Here is an 18985-nt window from a genome sequence, read left to right on the forward strand (position 1 = left end):
TATTTATGTTATGATAAAAATAAACTGTTACATAACCCAGAGAATGTAACCTATGCTATATTATGGAAGTTAGATGATCAACTACACAGCTTAAAATTAATGTTAATAATTGCGCTATCTAATTTGATGATGATGATTGTTAATCTTGCATTAATTCTGACTGCCAATAAATATATATTTTTACCTTGGCAGTTGGTGACGGTTATGCAGTTAACTTATTGTTTTTCTTTTTAACATTGATCATAATAGGAGAAGAATAGTAATGGGTAATTTAAGTATTTGATTGCCCCTAAAAAGGATATAAATCCTTATAAAAGTAACTGGATGTCTATATTTGTCTGTTTGTGCCAAAGGGTCTCGCTAACCGTTGAACCGATATGATTATCCTTTACATTGAAGCTTCTCGTAGGTCCTAGTTTAACCTCCTTAATGAAATTCCCCCTGAAAAAAATACCCCCCCCCCAAAAAAAAAAAAATACTAGGTATTCTTTTTTAAACTAAAAGGGATAGTTTCACGAAATGCATTTGAACTTAATTTAGTGAACCGCATATTTTATCCTGGTTAAATGGTTAAACTACATTTATATGGCATATATTTGAAAAAATTTCAATTTTCTACCACGTAGTTTTTAAAATATCAAGACTTGATAATCGTCTTTTTAAATTGCATATATCACAAAAAGACAATTTTCAGGTCTTGATATTTTAATAACTATGTGGTAGAAAATTAAATTCATTTCAAATATATGCTATTTAAATGTAGTTTACCCCATTAACTAAGAAAAAATAGGCGGTTCACTAAATTAAGTTCAAATGCATTTCGTGAAACTACCCCTTTAAAGTAGAAAGGTCATAGAGGCCTCCTCCATCCCTATGTGCCTCTAGTGGCGTAGACGCTATTAAATACTAAAAATGGTTATTCTTTATAAGGGATCTCTGTATTTAATTCCTATTACTTATTCTTAACTCCTATGTAAGATGGTTCCTTTTAGATAGAGAAAATTTAGAAATGGTTTTATGTAGCAAGAAGGTCGGCTCGATTAATGTCCCTAGTTGTAGTTTAGGTTTCAACATACTAAAGATATTGAAAAGGAATATTTTGCTGCTGTGTCAGAATAAAATCAGTTGAATTTAAACGTTGCCGTTTTGACAACATACAAGTTTTTTATAACTTTGGTTCAATTAAGATTCATTGAGGAATTAAAGTAGTTGTTTGTATTCAAAGTAGTTTAATGTCTGTCAGATTGGAGCTTAAGATCTCGGTAACAGCTGGATGTGGTTTTCCTTTTCATTGAATATACCTAATGGTTCAGTGGTTGTGTTAAGCTAGTTTCCGAAAAGTTGTAAAATTCACCTCGTATAAATTGTCCCCACGACAAAAATGTGTTTAAATTGGTTGGGGTTTTCATTAAAAATTATGGAGGGGGGGGGGGGAGCCACTAGAAGTTTAAATAGATTAAGGGGGAGGGGGGTGTAAGTAAGGATATATCTATAGGTAACAATAATGCACGAAAATGTAAAGTTGAATAAAAGGTTAGGTATGTAGTAATGTACTGTTAATTTTGAGCGTGTTTTACTAGGTGTTGGAAGTAAAAATTCGTTTAATATTCATCCTTATGAATATAAAGCATCTCTACAAGTGTCGCTTCCCTGGCTCACTGTTAGTCTTCCTTGAACGGTTTGGCTCTTGAGTTATTTTTTATAGATGTAAATCTAGCTTTTATATTATGTTTATAATTTCTTTATTTTATCTTTTGTTCTGTTTCACAAATCTCAAGTTATAAATCCCCAAATATTTATGTTACAAACGAAAGTAGATATCCATGTTTTGTTGGGGCTAAAAAAAAGTTTTAACAAGGGGCTCGGCAGCTTTGGGATATTTTTGAATACTCATATTTTCTTTTTTAGCGTCTATCTTGCCTTGTTGCGACAGTAAATATGTGTGGTCGTTTACGTCCTTGTCCTATAATGTAGATTGTCCTTCCTTATGGAAAAGTAACTGGATGTCTGTTTGTTAAAGGATCTCGCTTAACCCAAAAATTATCCACAATACGACGTACCCCGAGGAAAAAATATTTTTTTGAAACTCTTGTTAAAAGTAGGGGGGTTAATTTCCCATCTTGAGCGCTCTAGGGGCGTAGGCGCTAGTTGATGTGAATTTAATTATCATAAATGGGACGTAAATTAATACAAGCCGTGTCATACACAAGATAGATATTTTATTAAATAGTAATTTCTCTTGTTTGTTATGGATTTAAAAACTATTTTATTGTTTTTTTTAATGCTTTATTTATTAAATACAGAAATTGTAAATCGAAATTTGACACCAAAGAAATTAATCAATGTTCGAAATCTATTTTAAAAATATTTATAGAAGATTATATTATTATGTTGGTTAGGTTAAGAATAGGTTTTACAACGAAAGATTTTTTCCAAATAAAACCACAAATTTTTTTAGATACTTTCGTTAATACAAAAATTTACAAGTACAGGAATAAACAAAGCAACGGATTAATTTTAGGAGTCCACCGAAATTAGAGACCCAAGAAGACGCAAAAAGCATTCCTCCGACGATAAAGAACAGTCTAAATCGAGCAGCGGCCATCATTCATCCTCGTCAAGTAGCAGCAGCCGTAAAAAATCCACCAGCGATAAAAGCAGTCCCAAAAAATCGTCCAAATCTGACAAAGACAAAGATAAGAAGAGTAGCAGCAGCAAATCTAGCAGCTCAAAAAGTAGCTCCAGAGATAAGGATAGGGACAAAAGCAGTGGCAGCAGCTCTAAACGGTCATCTGGCAGCCACAACGACGAGGTTAAGAAAGATGGCACAACCGCCAAAAAACGGGAGCGTGAGTCTAGCCCCAAATTTTCTCGAACTCCAAGTCCTGTCCCACAGAATAGTAGCCAAGAATCGTCGCAAGACAAAAAGAAATCGCCGGTTGCAGTTGATGGTGATGGTGGTCGAATTTCGCCGCTACCACAACCACCCGCCAAAAAGATACCCAAAATCCCAAAGAAAGTTGAACAAGACCGAAGGGGAGAGAAACGTGCCCAAGAGGCGGATTCCTGGGGGGATAAGGAAAATGTTGGCGGGGACAATAAACAGGAGGGGGTAGAGTTCACCCCGCCGCCAGATAAGAGACCACGCCCCTTGATGATTGAGTAAGTATCTTATCAAAAGTATAGTTTTGTTAAGCGAAGGTACTTAATAACTATTGTCTGTTCATTCGTCAATAACACCACAGAGTCAATGTCATAATAAATCCTTCAAAGGGATGGTTCCACGAAATACATTTTAGTGATTCACATATTTTTCATATTATACATTTTGGTGGGGTTTTAGGTTATCATATTGCCCCTTGTGTGAGTTTGTGTGTGTGTGGCCATTGTTTCTTAGTGTTTGGACCTAAGAAGTCGTTACTTATAAAATACCGCAAACCGTTAACGCTTTGGTTAACTGTTCATATTTTTTTCTAGATGTCAGGGGTGTATATTCTACATGGGATCCCCTGCTCAGGGGGGGGGTTGGGGGGTTAATAGAAAAATAAATGGTTGGAGGTAAAAAAAATGAAAAAATTAAGAAAACTGAAAACATTTTTTCCATTTCCCCCCCTCCTTGGTGAAAAAAAACTTTTAAAAATGTGTGGTAGGAGGGATAAAATAAATAAAATATAGAGTTCATTAAATATTTTTCCATTTTCTCCCTACTTGGTGAGGAAAAACTAGGGGGGGAAGAAAAATAAAAAATTTTGTAGCAGGGGAAAAAATAAATCTTGTGCAGAATATACACAACTGCTAGATGTTTCTAAATGTAATTTATAATTAATTTACTAGATTTCTTTAAAACCGAATAATATCCGCTGGATTTGAACCGGATTTTTAGTATACTATCCGCGGAAAGGTGTCTATAATACGTTCCTATTTCTAGTGTTAGCCACCGAGACGGGGAAGGGGATGGGAAGCACCTGAGTCCTGTGGTCGCTGGATGGGCCAAACACAAGGTAGGAACAATAACTCATGCCTAGGGAAAGGGGGGGGGGCTGGCACATTGGCGACTGTAAATTACACTGGTACCCAAAGTTTATTTGTCGCCTCAAAGACTTTAGGTACTTTTAAGAAATTGTGATTGGTTGGTTCAAAATTAGTATTGTCAAATCTTTCCAACCAATTTCATTATTCATTATCGGGATGTTTTTATCCTTTAAGATTCTTGGGTATTAAAAGATTTCATGATATTAGAACTAAGGCAAATATAATTTCATTAGTTTTAATAATATACACATAGAAAGTTATTTTTTAAAAACTATATAGGTAATAATGAATAGTGCAGTGCTAAATAATATACTTGAAACGATTATAAAAAGTTCAAAGTAAAAGGTTTTAATCGATGACTTAAAAATGTTCCTAATACAAATTCATTTTTAGGAATCAAATCCTGATCAGTTTCGCACCCCGATTAAGGAGAACGAAAACTTTTTTGGCGACCAACAATATCCAATGCAGCAAGACGAGGGCTTCAACAACCGTGGGCCACACTTCAACAATCACCCGCACCACAGATACAACCGTGATCGGTGGGGCAGCTCGCGTGGCGGAAGCTATCGCCGAGGCGAACGCGGCGGACGAGGAAATGGTCCTCCAATGCCGCCAGGAGCTATGCGTGGCGGTTTTCATCCCGGGCCATGGGCAGATAATGTTCGGTTTGGCGCCCCGCGTGGCGGCAGGGGTGGCGGATTTGATCACCGTGGTGGGGGTGGCCGTGGCGGTATGGGAGGCCCTGGTGGCGGAAATATGAGGTTTGACCAGGAGTTTAGTCTGCCAGGTCTTCCTGGCCTCGATTTCACTCAGGTATTTATATATTTTACTATTCATGAACCTGTGATGAATTAAACAAGCTCTTACATTTATTATCGTGTTAGCAATTCAAATTCGAATCAGATTGGGTTGGCATCTCTGATTCTATTCTAAGCAGGGAAAGAAGGGACATAGGAATTTTTATTACAATTGCATTAAATATTTTACCCGCGTTATTGTATAACTTAGCTAAAATATGTTGGGTACTTAATTGTTTGTTCCTAACAAGTATATTCTAATTTTTTCAACCACTAATCATCAGAATGGGTAATTCAATTTTATCAATATTATCAACGTAAGGGTGGTTTATCAATCTGCCGAATTTTTGGGTCGTATTCGGATTCTTACAAAAATCCGCCAAAAAGTAAATCTGATTAATCCGTTGATTGCGGATTCTTTTTTTTTGGTGGATTGCGGATTCTAGCAATATTTTAAAATCAAATGTCTTTTTTAGCCCCTACAGCTGACATTTTATAACACTTACTTAACCTAACCTAAACTAAGCATGAAAAGCTACTGTAAAAATAAAATATAAAAAAATCTTTGTTTCCGCCATTTTACTTGTAAATAAGAAACAATAAAATACTTTGTTTGGGTTTTTGTCTGTCACATTTTAAATTAAAAAATGTAAAGTGCTACAAAAGTCATAAAAATTATCAATCCGAATCCGTTATTTTAATTGCGGATTTTGATTCTGGGCTCAAAAATTGGAAGGATTGCGGATTGCCAACCCTAGTTTATCATTTTTGTCTTATCCCTTAAAATCCCAGATTCTAATAATGATTTTATTTCCTAGGCTGATCCTGAATATATCCGCAACGAGGTTGTCCCAAAGTTGACCAACCTGGCACATGAGTGTCTCAAACAAGGATCCATCAACCAGGTAGGAGTTCTATTTCTTACTGTGTCTGTTGGTCTGTCTCTCCTTTTGTCTGTAATGCAGCCATATATTAGGTTCTTAATATATAAAGATTATAAAGGAAATACAAGAGAAATCTAGTAAAAGTAGAAATAACATAATTTTGCACAAACACACAATCAAGTAAATTAATTTTTACTTTTTAGGTTCAATTTAACGAGTTTGTTAGCAAGCTGGAGGCCATGAAGGGCGAGCAGGATGGACCAGGATCACGTAGACCTCCCGGTCCTGACGGACCACGTGATAACTTGGCGCCAAATGCTGACCGTCCGCCTGGCTTTGGTCCGCAGCAGAAACAGCACAAGAACGACCTCCCGTTCGCGGACCAGGTATGTATGATTTTAAAATAACAATAAAACTAAGACACTAGTGGAGGTAATCTTCTCCCAAATTGATATACAAAATGATTTGTTATCATATATTAAATGAATTTTATGGAACATTAATAATAATCATGGTATTACCTGCTTCTAGGGCGAACTCGAGAAGATCAAGATGGACCCCACGGTCTCCCTAGAGATTGACGAGGTGCCCAGGGACATCAGGTGGTATGGATACACAGCAACTATCACTCAGGATGATAACAAGTAAGTATATGATATCCTGGGATAACAGGGGTATGGATACACAGCAACTATCACTCAGGATGATAACAAGTAAATATATGATCTCCAGGGATAACAGGGGTATGGATACACATCAACTATCACTCAGAATGATAACAAGTAAGTATATGATCTCCAGGGATAACAGGGGTATGGATACACAGCAACTATCACTCAGGATGATAACAAGTAAGTATATGATCTCCAGGGATAACTGAGATAAGCAAATATAAATTTGGAATGAATCCTTCGGTATTTGAGCTAGATTTATGATGGGAAGATACCAAATTTACCTAGGTATTAATAAATTCTTAAGCAAAAAAAAACATTTCTTTAACAAAAATCCACCTATTTTTTTGTTATTTAGATTGTATGAAATCTCATTCCGAAAAGAAATGGACACAAGATGTATTCTCATCGATGATCATATAAAGGTAGGCAATTCAAAATTTTTACAATAATCTTTTCAAGCATTCTGTACGTCACATTTTAAAATTTTTGGGTGGTGTAATTTTTTGAGTGATTTCTCTTTGGAGGTTTGAGGTACCTTACCCCAAAATAGTTGTAAATCTCCCCACTAAGCTTTACAACCATTTCGTAACAGCGGTTAGCGGGATTCTTAGACACAAACTTAGATAGACAAACATCCTGTTACTCTTATATATTAATATAAGATTATCTATAGGTTTTCTGTGGTGTGGGTGCTCCCAACTGGACAGATTTCCGGCTAGACAACAAAGTTTACAAGCTGCGCATCGGTGGACCCACAAGGGAGATTTTTATCGACAATACGCACCACTGGCACAACCTGCAGTTCAACAGTATGAAGAAAATTATGCTGGGCGGCAGGATGCATACAATCTACCTGCCAGGTAATGTAATAAAATATTTGCAGTATCCTACCTATGGCGGTTTCCCACGCATTCCCTCCCCTTTATTTGTAAGCGAGCGAAATGTAAGTTAACTTTATCCTAAAAAAAAACTCAACTATTTAGGTATTGCTTATTAAATGGATGAAATGAAACAATCAATTTCTACGTACCAAAATTTGTATAATTTCTTACCATAAATATGATCGGATTGTTCGTACTATTGGTCCAAATAAAGAATTACAGGGTTATATTATATTCTGCACAAGATTCATTTTTTTTTTCCTGACACCAAAAATGTTTCATCCCCCCGCCCACATATCTTTAGCAGGGGATCCAATGCAGAATATACACCCCTGAAGAATTAAGGATCTAGACTTTCTATATTTATTTCTAAACTTATAGGTGACCCCCCAAATGTGGACATAGGACAGGAACGCAGCGACCTCTGTCTTGGCAAGGTAGAAGTCAGCATCTATAATTCCCAGAATGGACCTGAGAAGAAGAGCAAACTATTTCTGGATGAGAGAGCGCAGCTTCTCATAATTGATAGAAAACCGCATGTCTGCAAGTTTGTTGAAAGTAAGTTGGATTTGCATCCTTCATTAATATTCTGTTTTATAGATTAGCAAGGTTATTTTTTGCCCGTTTAGGTCTCTGGAAAGTTTTAGGCCTTTAATTTACTTAGGTCTTGAGATGGTTTCAGACTATTTTTTGGGGCCTCTATTAACATTGATGCTAGGGGTGCAGCCACTTCAAGTATATTTATAATTTACATGAAGTATGATATTTTACCAAATCAAATAAAGAAATTAATCACGTTTCAAATTAAAATCGTGCTAGGTATATTTTGATATATCATGATATGAGTTTAGTTCAGATAGATTTTGTGTTTTTAAAAAGATTGCATAGTTAGTTATTTAAGGCATCGAATTATAGACAGCTTTCTGCGGATAGTAAATCGAAAAATTATATTGTAAATTCCAGTTATGATGGTTAAAGTTTGATTTATTCGTGGAGGATTGTCTATAATACGGTTCCATACATGATTTTTCAGTATGGCCAAGAACAGGTTATAATCAATCGGATATTTTTCGCTTTCCAAGACATAATGGTTGTTTTTAGATTATTCAACACTTCTGATCAACGGCCACCCGTTTAAAACAAATTTTGGCGGATTTCCGATGGTTATCTCCGTGAATGGTAACAAACATTTTGTCAAGTTGCATCTACCTCCCGAGGGTGTGTATATCAGTAATATCACCCGCCCCGCCTCCGTCAGACCGCCCTCAAGCAACAAAGGTTTTATTTGTTTTTGTTAAAAATTAAGCTTTTCCACATTTAGGGTTGGTCCGTTCGTTGTATCGTTAAGTTAATCATGAAATAATTTTCCTATAGATTCCAAATGTTACATAATGATTCCTGTATATATCAGTTAGGTAGGTACAAACTAGAAAATTTAAAATTCTAGCCAACAATCTTATTTTTTTTTAACATTTATTTTCTAGGATTAATAATTTATATGATGTTACATTTATTTTAATTAGTTGAATTTGTAGTACAATTTGATCTCTCTTTCTCTATTTATATTTATCTAAAAATGGATCTCGATATAGCTTTAGTTAAATATGATAACAACAAAAATAGAATCTGCCAAATCTTAAATTGTATGTAAATATTTAATTTAGAAGGATTTGCAGTACCTCCGGCCCCCGCAGGACCAAAGCTTAACCTAAACAGTGACACTCAGGTAAAACTTAATATATTTGTATATCTCTCTGGAAGAAAGGGGTCAATAGACTGTAAATTACACTGATACCAAATGTTTTTATATCACGTTTTTCGTTTACCTAAAAATGTGGATACTTTTAATGAAAATTGACATGTTGGATCCAAACTTACTCACTAATAATTTAAATCTACAGAAGGTGTAACTTATCATAATTTGGAATGTGCACCAATTGATATTCCATGGTCTTATCCCCTAAGATCCCTGCATTAACTAGGAGGACTTAAAGCTCAAACATAAACATTTTTTTATTGTTTAGGATGCCGGAACCACCCATGACAATGAAACACCTCCCCGCATGGCATCAACCCCTCTACCTCCCCAACACAGTATTGAAGACCCCACTTCTACACCAAAATCAGCCAAAGTTGATGAGCCGTCGCCAGTAGATCAATCCGCCAGTGAGCCGTCACCACCACCAGCTGCCGAAACAGCAGCACCCGCGCCGGACATTAACGACTTGTGGGCAAAGCTACAAGATTCTGGCGTCCTATCCATGTTTGCCAACACAACGTCTGGCAACACTAACGGCGCAGCTGCAGGTTTCATACCTGGACTGGATCCAGTGCTGGCAAGTGCTATTCAGCCGCAGCCAGCGGCTTCCTCAAACCTGCCAATGATGTCCGTTCCTCCGCCCGGCTTTCCCACTCACCAACAGCAACACGAGTTGGAACAGCAGAAAAATAGGGCTTCGCGCCTGCGCAGACATTCCGTTGGCATTAAAGATGTTGTGCTCAAATCTCATGATCCCTCACTAAAAGAGTAAGTTTTCTTTTAAATAACTATTGATAAAAATTTTTAAAAATTGATAATTGATATTTAACTATTTTTTAGGAAATACAGACAATGATTTTACCTTATTTCGACTTTTTTTCCTGATAAATTGTAAAAAAATTTCTTTGTTTAGACGTCAACAAGGTATTGTGGACAGTCTGTACGGACCTAACGACCTTCAATGCAAATCCTGTGGCCACAGGTTCACTAGGGAAGAAATGAACAACTACTCTTCCCATCTTGATTGGCATTTCAGGTAAGCTTCATAATTTATTGTGGCATTTGTGCACACATTTTCTGCCAGATCTAAACTAACAATGGTCTCTTTTCCGGACATTTTGAATAACTAAAACCAACTTTTCATAAATTCTTTAGGAATACGGTAAAACCATCAAGCAAAATAAATAGGAAATAATATTTTTGGGGAAGATAAAAAGGTCTTCAATTCTTCTATTGTGTCCCCCCCCCCCCCTCCCCCCCAACGACAGCTGAAATTCACGTATTGGTTTCGTAATTTTTGCAAATTAATTTCGTAGTTGGTGTAAGCTGTAAATTCTTACACAGGATGATTTTTTTGGTTTTGTTACATATAACAACCTTTCTTTTTACAAAACTATTTGTTTATATCTTAATTTTGAAAATTACTTTTACTGTTAAATGATTTGTTTATACCCTAGTTCAAAGCTGCTTTCAATTTCATGAATTATGAAAAATTTGTAAATAAAACAAAGCCTTATAAGCAAAATAATATGTATGATTATTGATTATTGATTATTTTATTTTTTTAGAGCAAAGCGTCGTGAACGTGATAACGCCAGAAAGGCGCAGAGCCGACGCTGGTACTACGAGAAGGCTGACTGGATTGTCTCCGATGAGATTGAGGACGACGAGCTCGACCTTTCGGAGGAGGAGGTCATCCTGGAACAGAGCCTCGAGGTTCCTACAGTTAAGGTAGACAGAGTTTTAAAAATAACAGCAAAGCAAAACTTTTAGTGGCGCAATATTGTTTATTATCTACTTACCTATGAAATACTAATGTATTTTATGATTAATGCCTGCAATCATTTTTCGGAAATTGTAACCTAAACAATCACAAATTCCCAATTTTTAAGTGTATCCCAATACCTGTCTGGTAAAATTAAAGATATTTTTGAAACATCTTTATTGCCAACCCGTAACCAAATATTCTACAAAAAATGATAAGGTTCACTAAAGAAAATGTCTTAGGTGGAGTTTTACTTCAATTTATCTTGTCTAGGTTGTTGCTAAGGATTCTGGTAGTAATGAACATGAGACCTGTCCTGTTTGTATGGAACAGTTCAACCAAGTGTTTAGACAGGTAATATTTTATAATTGCGGCACTTCCCCCATACCCCCCGCCCAATATTTAAAATAAGGGGGGGTGGGATTTTTACTTCATCTGAAGCTATGATTATTAAATGAAGTAACACCCTTTAGTAAGATAACAAACTTGATTGCACTAACTTTTCTGTAAGTCCTTACGTAGCAATTAGTTGATTCTGATGGCATTTTTACTCATATGGAATAGAATTTTACTCAATGGAATAGATTTGATACTCCTGGTGATCAATTGACTGACAAGCCAACATAAAAAAAAATTTAGCAGACTAAGATTTTTACTCAACGCAAAGCTTTAACGAATTTATTTTTTTATATATGACTCATTGCACGAATGAAAAAAAAATAACTGTTCTTTCGTATGGCTGTAGAAATTTTAACCAATAACATGGTCATATTTTTCCAATATGTGTTCCTATTTGTACAATAAATAAATTGAGGATCTATTCTTTATATATTTATTGTTCAGGGCGAGGAGGAAGAGGAGGGTGCCTGGCATCTCCACAATGCAATGAGAGACCCCAACGGGGTTCCATACCATCCTGAATGCTTCAAGGTTAGAACTTTTCAGTTTTATTGAAAGTTTGAATTCTAAGTTTCACATTTTTTGTATTACAAACTGTCATAGAAACTGTGTATTGTGTCTTGTTGTTCACAGAGAAAAATGTACAGTAATGGCATTTTTAACGGACGGCCGGACATAAATTAGATTTACAATAGCTGCACTGCTGGAATAAGAGATATTTTCTTAATAAAGATAAACTGTTTCAGGACAAGGAACTACAAGACTCCAAGTGGGAGGATGACTCTATGGACACCTCAGCTACTGACATCAAAGTTGAGGCGGAGGGCATCGTACCACCATCCACTGACACTGTCAACCTTGATGACGACACGGAAATGACCGAGGTTAAACAGGAGGAATCATCTGATGGCGGTGACACCAAACCTGCTGCAGCCATTGAAAACGACATGGCTAAAGTTAAAATTGAATCCTCAGAAAATGGCGCTGAAACCGTCGTAAAAACCGAATCTTGTGACAACAGCGAGACAGTCCAAGTTAAAACTGAGCCGCCAAGTGGTGCAGAAATTAAAGAAGAAAAGGCTGATGGTGATGATTCTACTTCTGGAGAAACCACTGGAGATACGGAAGATGCCAAAGAAGGAGATACTGAGGATGGTAATAAGACTGTGAATCTTGATTCCTCTGACCAACAACCAGCACCTGTACAAATGCCAAAACCTAAGGCAAGCTTTTTTTTTAATCATGTGAAAAAATAAAAGTTTTTTTGCAATGGGGAGGGGGGGGGCAAAAATGTCGCAATCCAAGTTTATATTACACACTAGCGGCTACGCCCCTAGAGGCCTTTAGGGACACTTGAGGAGGGGAGAGTCGGATTTGATAACCCAATTTATTATTTTAGATTTCAAAAGAAAAGTTGCCCCCCACCTCATTTTTAATTTAAGTTTAAAAAATTGGGGGAGGGTAATTTTTTTCTAGGGGTGATTTCTCTTGGGAGGGTGGTGGTACCCTCCCCCAAAATAGTTATAAACCTTCCCGGGACCTATGAGAAGTTACCCTGTTAAGGAGAACCGGATCGGTTCAGCGGTTAGTGAGATCCTTCGGTACAAACACACAGACAAACATCCTGTTACTTTAGTATAAGGATAGAAACATCTAATTCTAGACAGCTATATTTAAATATCATATGGAGCAAACCTTTCAACTCATTTATTTATTAAAGGAATAGAAATAAGGTAATTGATTGTTTTTCAAGGATCTCAATTGATAAGACAATGCATGATAAGTACATCCCTAATGATAGTAAACTAAATTACACCTTGGACATTCTTCAGGGTTTGAAATAAAGTAGTAAGCAATGAGGTATATTAATAATATTTTAATATTTATATTTCAGATTGATATCAAAGTGTCTATAACAACATCGATGAAACAGGTAAATTTACATTTTTTACACACAATAATTTAAAAAGTTTGATCATGGAAAGAAAACGAAGTTGCGGGTTTCTTTTTATTTTTACAGTAGCTTTTCTCCTATTTGTATCATTAACACTCACTTAACCCAACCTAAATTGACCTTTCAAAAGCTACTGTGAAAATACGATGAACCCCGCAACTTCGTTTTCTTTCCATTGCCCAAAAAGTTAAATTGAATTAACATTTTGTTATTAAACTTTTAGCCAACACGTAAAAGTTATCTTATGATAGTCAAGCGGTTTGTATATTTGATTAAAATTCATAATCACCCTGTAATATAAAGTTCCTTGTAAGGTTTTTTTTGTCTGAAGCTAAAGATCTTTGGAGGATACTTGTTTGTATGAAAGTAGCTGGATGTTATTCACATTTTATGAGACGATGATAATACACCCTAATTAAAAAAACTTGGCTTTTATACACCAAGGGTTGGTCCGTAGGTCCGTCCGTAACGGATAGTTCTTATTAATAATTTATGCATGTTAGAATTGTCATATTGCTCGTTTAAACTTTGTCTGATTTGATGTTTTAAACCTTTATCTTATTCGTTGTCTCTAAAAATGTGGGTAATTTTATTAAATCTTAATTGGTATGTTCCAAACTTTTTAAACTAATAACTTTGAACAGTAAGTGAGATTTTGTTTTTCATACTTGTTAATATACATCAATTTATCGGCCATTGGATTATCCCTTAATCAATAACCCCCGTCATTTTTTCCAAACCTAATAATTATCTGAGTAGGAGGTGACTCGTCAAGAGAGCCAGGCGTCTTCGACAACTGACGAGGAGACGGAGTTCGACAAGGACAGCATCGTGACCAAGTGTCCCAGCCAGGAGGAGATAGACAAGGCCAAGCCGAAGCTCAGGGGAAAGGCGTTGAACGTGGTGCCAATGGCCTGCAAGGACCAGGGCATCTCTGGGCTCTGCAGTATTATGTAGAAACAGTAGCTGCGCTACTTGTAAAAAAAACATTGACTTTGTAGGTAGTTTCTAAAGTTATTTAATACCTTATTGTCACAGTAATTTCTGTGGCAAATAAAACGGTAACAAAATGACCTAAGAAACAGCCCTATCTAAAAGTGATCTTGGAATTAGATTATTAAAGAGTTGATCTAACTCAAATGGTGAAAAATTTACGTTAATTAAATGGGTAATTAAATTAATAATAATGTCAGCTTAATATATTAAAAATATAAGTGTCACATTTCAAAGATTGTAAAACGAACAAACATCTGTGATCTTTTTCAATATTTTTAGTTAAATTGTTCATATAAATTGCTTGAAATTCAACAAGAATTTAAAAACAGAAATGCGAGAAAGAAATATAAATTCATCCAGCTCGCTTAAAAAAAAAACATAATACGGCCTGCATAACTTTAATGTTATTAATTTGATAATATTTATAAATTCTATTAATTATTGTATTAATGTATAATTATTATTATTATTATAATTATCTCTGTGCACACTAAATACATTCTGCTGTTGAAAAGAGAATATTCAAGATTCGAATAGCAGTTGTTTAGTTCATTTCATGTGTTGTTGTTTATAGACAACGGTTGTGGTTTATTTTTATGAAGAATTGCGCAATTTTAAGAAATCGAGGTATTGATATAAATAAATTCACGTAGGTATATTTATTGTTAAGGATAAGGTTATAAATAAGTGGTTGAAAAGTTTGAGGCATAATTAATTTCTGTCTTTAAAAAAAGGTTTTATATTTATTGTAAAATTTACTGGTTGGTATTTAAATACGGTTAGGTTATAGGTTGTGCTATTGCCTCAAGGTATTAAATTTAGAAAGAAAAAAACGAAAAATCGTCAAAAAAATATTTTAAGTGGTAGATGGAAAAAATATCGTGAATCCGTAAATTGGACGTTCGTTGTTGCGACATTCTTAAATACCTTATAAGTTTTTGTGTTTCATCATTTTAATTCAAATGGAAATTTAAGGTTTTTTCTAATAAATTATGAAATATTAAAATGTGTTTTTAATTTTAGTATTTTAAAAAGCGAAGCATTTCTATAATTAGGGTCGGTCCATCAGGGACAGATAGCTTTTTTTATTATTTAGACATGTTAGAATTGTCCTATCGATTTCAAACTTTGCATGGTGATTGCTGTAGTAGTTCGGTACGATCTAGAAAGCGTAGCAACTCTATAATTACGAATACAAGAATATCCGTACGTCCATGTTAATTTTTTACTTTTTTAACAAAAACATTTTATGTGATCGAATTATCCGATTGATCTGATTTTTGGTATTCTGATTCCTGGGACAACAAAGTACAATATTTTAAGCGAAGCAACTCTATGATCAAGTCATAAAAATGTAAGTATTTCCTTAAACATTATCCTCTATCAAGCAATTTTTCATCAAATTTTCTTTCAATCCTGAAACCACTTGAACCATAAAGATACTTTGGACTTAGGCTTTTCTGGGTATAAAGAAACTATTGTTGAAAATTTATGTTAGGTTCATTTAACGATAAGAGGTATCCGTTACGAACAAACGGATTTTATTAAAAGCTTCGGTTATCCAAGATTTTCATAAAATCTAATATAAGTGTATAATACTAACAAATCCCAGGCTCCTCTGGGGAGAGTGTCCTTCATTAGGGTTACTTAATCTGGTACGTCTGCCATATTCAAAATCGGCAATGGCGAGGTAATAACGAGGAGATACCATAAAACAGCATGTTAAGTCATAATGTACTTGAACGTGGAGCATAAGCTGGCCCTAGTGACTATACAAACCCTAGGACTCTTAGGTCCAAACTCTAAGAAACTATGGCTAATCGCACATACTTATGAACAAACCAATGTTATTAGCTAGCTGTGCTGTTAAAATGATAAAAGTCAAATAATATTTATTTTCATAATTTTATAATAAGCTAATTAATAAATTCTACTTGTTCGATATCAACCTGTATTCTAACATCCCCTAAACATAAAAAAAATGGATTTAATTAACAAGAATGACAACATACATAAAATGACAATAAAAAAATGGACAAACGGATGAAATGAATTAAAGGGTTTTTTAAACTCTCTTCTCTGCTTTACCTGAAGATTTACTTTTCATTCTGATTCTTTCTTCCGTCGGTATTATCTTTAAGGTGCATTCTGAGGAATCTGCTTCAAAAGTAAAAGCATTACATACATTAGGCCTGATAAGAAAACATTCATCATTAAGATTTAGTTTTGAAATTTAATTTACTACTTTGATACAGTGGACTAGCGTCCTTCTAAGGCCATAGAAAAAGGGTAGGACTTTTAATATTTTACCTAACACCCCTTAAGTTAAGAATTTTGGATCATGGAAAGAAAACCAATTATTGCGTTTCGTCTTTTTTTCACTAGCTTTTCTCCTATTTCCTCTCCCTCCCTGCAAATATTCTGCAATGATTACCGTCCTCCAAAAGAATTTGCCAAGGCCAGACATCTCTCAGCGCAATCTTCATCATTATCAGTCTTAACAATAGATGGGGAATGGGTTAAATAACTGTATGTATGTCTCTACCCCGAAAACCCTGTGCCTTTCAATTGGACCTTTGAAAATTAACCAATAGCGTCAGAAATATTAACACAGCCAAGTCGCCACAATAGAGCAGAAAGCAATTTGCCAGCAGACGAAAAAGGTCCCCAACAGTGAAATCCAGGTATAGTTATCTGGTAATACATTTATATTTATAGATTTACTGTCATAACGAAGTTATCTATATAGCTCAAAATAGTATGACTGTCTCTTGAGTTTACCACCCACTGGTTCTACGGAGGTTTTAAGCTATTTTCTTAAAAATTTTAAAAGATATTTTAATAATTTTAATGAATTGATTGTTAAAAAAACACAAATTCGGAAGGGGGTTGGTGGGTGGGTGATTGACTTAAACCAAGTATTTAAAACATCCTGTCACTTTAGTTTTTTTAAAAATAATGCCTCCCCCCGCATTCCTCTATCCTAAAGAAATTACCTTAAAAGATTTCCACGCTCTAAATCTCCTATCTTCGCCTATGGATACATATGTAACCACAAAATTGGTTGACCGGATATGGGCTTCCAAGAACAACACACTAAAACATGTATTAAAAGTGATTACGCCACTACAGGCCTCAAAGTTCACTTAGGGAAGGGTTGGGTACTGGTGTAATAAACAGCTCAACTCAATGTCATCTAACTCTCTGATTTTATAAGCATATAAAGTTTGGTTATTTTCATTTCACAAGAAAACAATTTTGAATTAAATCCTAAACTAATAGAAACAGTACAATAGATTTAGATTTAGCCTATCTTATCCAATTGACTATGAAACGCTTGAAGAAATATTCAATTTCTAGTAGCGATACTGCGTTATAATTCACTTTGGAAGTTATTCTGTTAGGCCACCGTCTTTAACTCTATAGGGAAAATCATACTGAAGATAGACGGCTGAAATTTTGATGAAGATTCCTGTATATAATTTACTTGGTCCTTCGTTCTATTTGTCATGAATCGAAAGACTTTATTTCATAACATTTCTATGTTTTATTGCATGATCGCTTTCTTTTTATCATCTGAGCATCTTCTCTATTATTGACTTTGTCCTTTCGTCCATAGACGTCCAAGGGGGGGGGGGGGGTAAAGGGGTGATTACCCCCCACCCAACGAATTTGGGAGTGCCGTTCATTTTACCCCTCCCATTTTCAAAGTTACCCCAAACCATTTACGAGGGGGTATTTACCCCCCCCCCCAAATAATTTTAGGGGGGGAATACCCCCAAAAATAAAAAATCCCTAACAAAAAAAATTTGGCGCGCTTCACGCGCATTTTTACTTTTAAATATTAATATATTATCAAATTACCCCCCCAAAAAATTTTACCCCGGGGGTAAATTTTAGGGGGGGGGGTAAACAAAATTTACCCCTGCCAACAGATTTCACGGGGGTTAATTGCCCCCCCCTTTTTAAAAAAAATTTTACTCCCCCCAAATAAAAAGCTTGGACCACCGATTAATTTTTGTGCTTCGCTACTGAAGGATGTTGTCTTCCTTGAGTATTTTTTACTTTAAAATAATGAAGAAGATTATTTTGAAGTGCTTCATTTTTAATTGGTTTTTAAAGACTGAGCACAATTTCAATTTCTTTCTAATTTTATATTAATTAAATTAACTTCTTTCTAATTTTATATTAATTAAATGTAAATAATTTTCTTTGCATTTATGCAAATTTAAATAAATTCTAAGAAAAATTCAGCTTGGGACTAGAAATTGGACTATGAATTATAAATCTACCCAAAGTTTAATAGCAATGTTTTCTTATTCGTTGTCTTTCTGGTATGGTTGTTGAATTTTATTTATTTTGTTCCAAACTAGTAGTGTTCAAACTTTTCAACTAATAATATAATTCTGCAGAAGGAATCATTGAGAGGATGTCATCAATTTAACTCCATTCTCGTATCCCTTCCTGAGGTATTGCAAATTTCGGATCAAAACCAGTTCACGGTAAAATATTCCTGGTAACGAATATTTCCAAAAATCTATGAATTTTAAAGACTGCTAGCTGCCATACGGCTGAACGTACAGATCATGCCCACACACTGTTTTAAGTGGCATAAGAAGGCCTACAAATAATCTTGAAATCAATAATGCATAATTATCTTGCAGTGCAGAGAAATGCGCGATAAAGACCTATTTTACGCGTTTTTTTCTTCAGTGAAGCTTTCCCTGTGCATCATTGGATCTTGGCTATTCCAGATTATTTGTAGGCCTTCTTATGCCGCTTAAAATGGTGTTCGGGTATGATCTGTACGTTCAGCCGTTTGGCAGCTAGCAGTCTTTAAA

At 35.1% G+C, this 18985-nt stretch overlaps 1 protein-coding gene and 1 long non-coding RNA gene across 2 annotated transcripts in view; one reads left to right on the forward strand and one right to left on the reverse strand.

Moving 5' to 3' along the window:
- LOC145319313 (uncharacterized) overlaps positions 1 to 14658 on the forward strand; it is a 33639-nt gene extending 18981 nt beyond the window's left edge. Inside the window, exons 8-26 of the mRNA XM_080161387.1 lie at positions 2522 to 3162; positions 3929 to 4001; positions 4426 to 4848; positions 5651 to 5737; positions 5920 to 6102; positions 6248 to 6360; positions 6746 to 6812; positions 7064 to 7250; positions 7653 to 7829; positions 8373 to 8549; positions 8936 to 8997; positions 9296 to 9798; positions 9944 to 10066; positions 10599 to 10761; positions 11069 to 11149; positions 11639 to 11725; positions 11941 to 12417; positions 13089 to 13127; positions 13908 to 14658. Of these exons, the coding sequence (XP_080017513.1) occupies positions 2522 to 3162; positions 3929 to 4001; positions 4426 to 4848; positions 5651 to 5737; positions 5920 to 6102; positions 6248 to 6360; positions 6746 to 6812; positions 7064 to 7250; positions 7653 to 7829; positions 8373 to 8549; positions 8936 to 8997; positions 9296 to 9798; positions 9944 to 10066; positions 10599 to 10761; positions 11069 to 11149; positions 11639 to 11725; positions 11941 to 12417; positions 13089 to 13127; positions 13908 to 14105 (3861 nt within the window). The 3' untranslated portion in view covers positions 14106 to 14658. The remainder of the gene's footprint in view (positions 1 to 2521; positions 3163 to 3928; positions 4002 to 4425; positions 4849 to 5650; positions 5738 to 5919; positions 6103 to 6247; positions 6361 to 6745; positions 6813 to 7063; positions 7251 to 7652; positions 7830 to 8372; positions 8550 to 8935; positions 8998 to 9295; positions 9799 to 9943; positions 10067 to 10598; positions 10762 to 11068; positions 11150 to 11638; positions 11726 to 11940; positions 12418 to 13088; positions 13128 to 13907) is intronic.
- A 1573-nt stretch (positions 14659 to 16231) lies between these two features.
- On the reverse strand, positions 16232 to 17246 carry LOC145320316 (uncharacterized). Its single transcript, XR_013880160.1, has 3 exons — positions 17141 to 17246; positions 16579 to 16640; positions 16232 to 16336 (listed from the first exon to the last, which is right to left on the reverse strand). It is a non-coding gene; the product is annotated as an uncharacterized LOC145320316 (long non-coding RNA).
- Positions 17247 to 18985: the final 1739 nt, after the last annotated feature.

This window comes from Acartia tonsa, chromosome 5 (genome assembly GCF_053477335.1).
Source record: "Acartia tonsa isolate MP-2025a chromosome 5, ASM5347733v1, whole genome shotgun sequence".
Lineage (NCBI taxonomy): Eukaryota > Metazoa > Arthropoda > Copepoda > Calanoida > Acartiidae > Acartia > Acartia tonsa.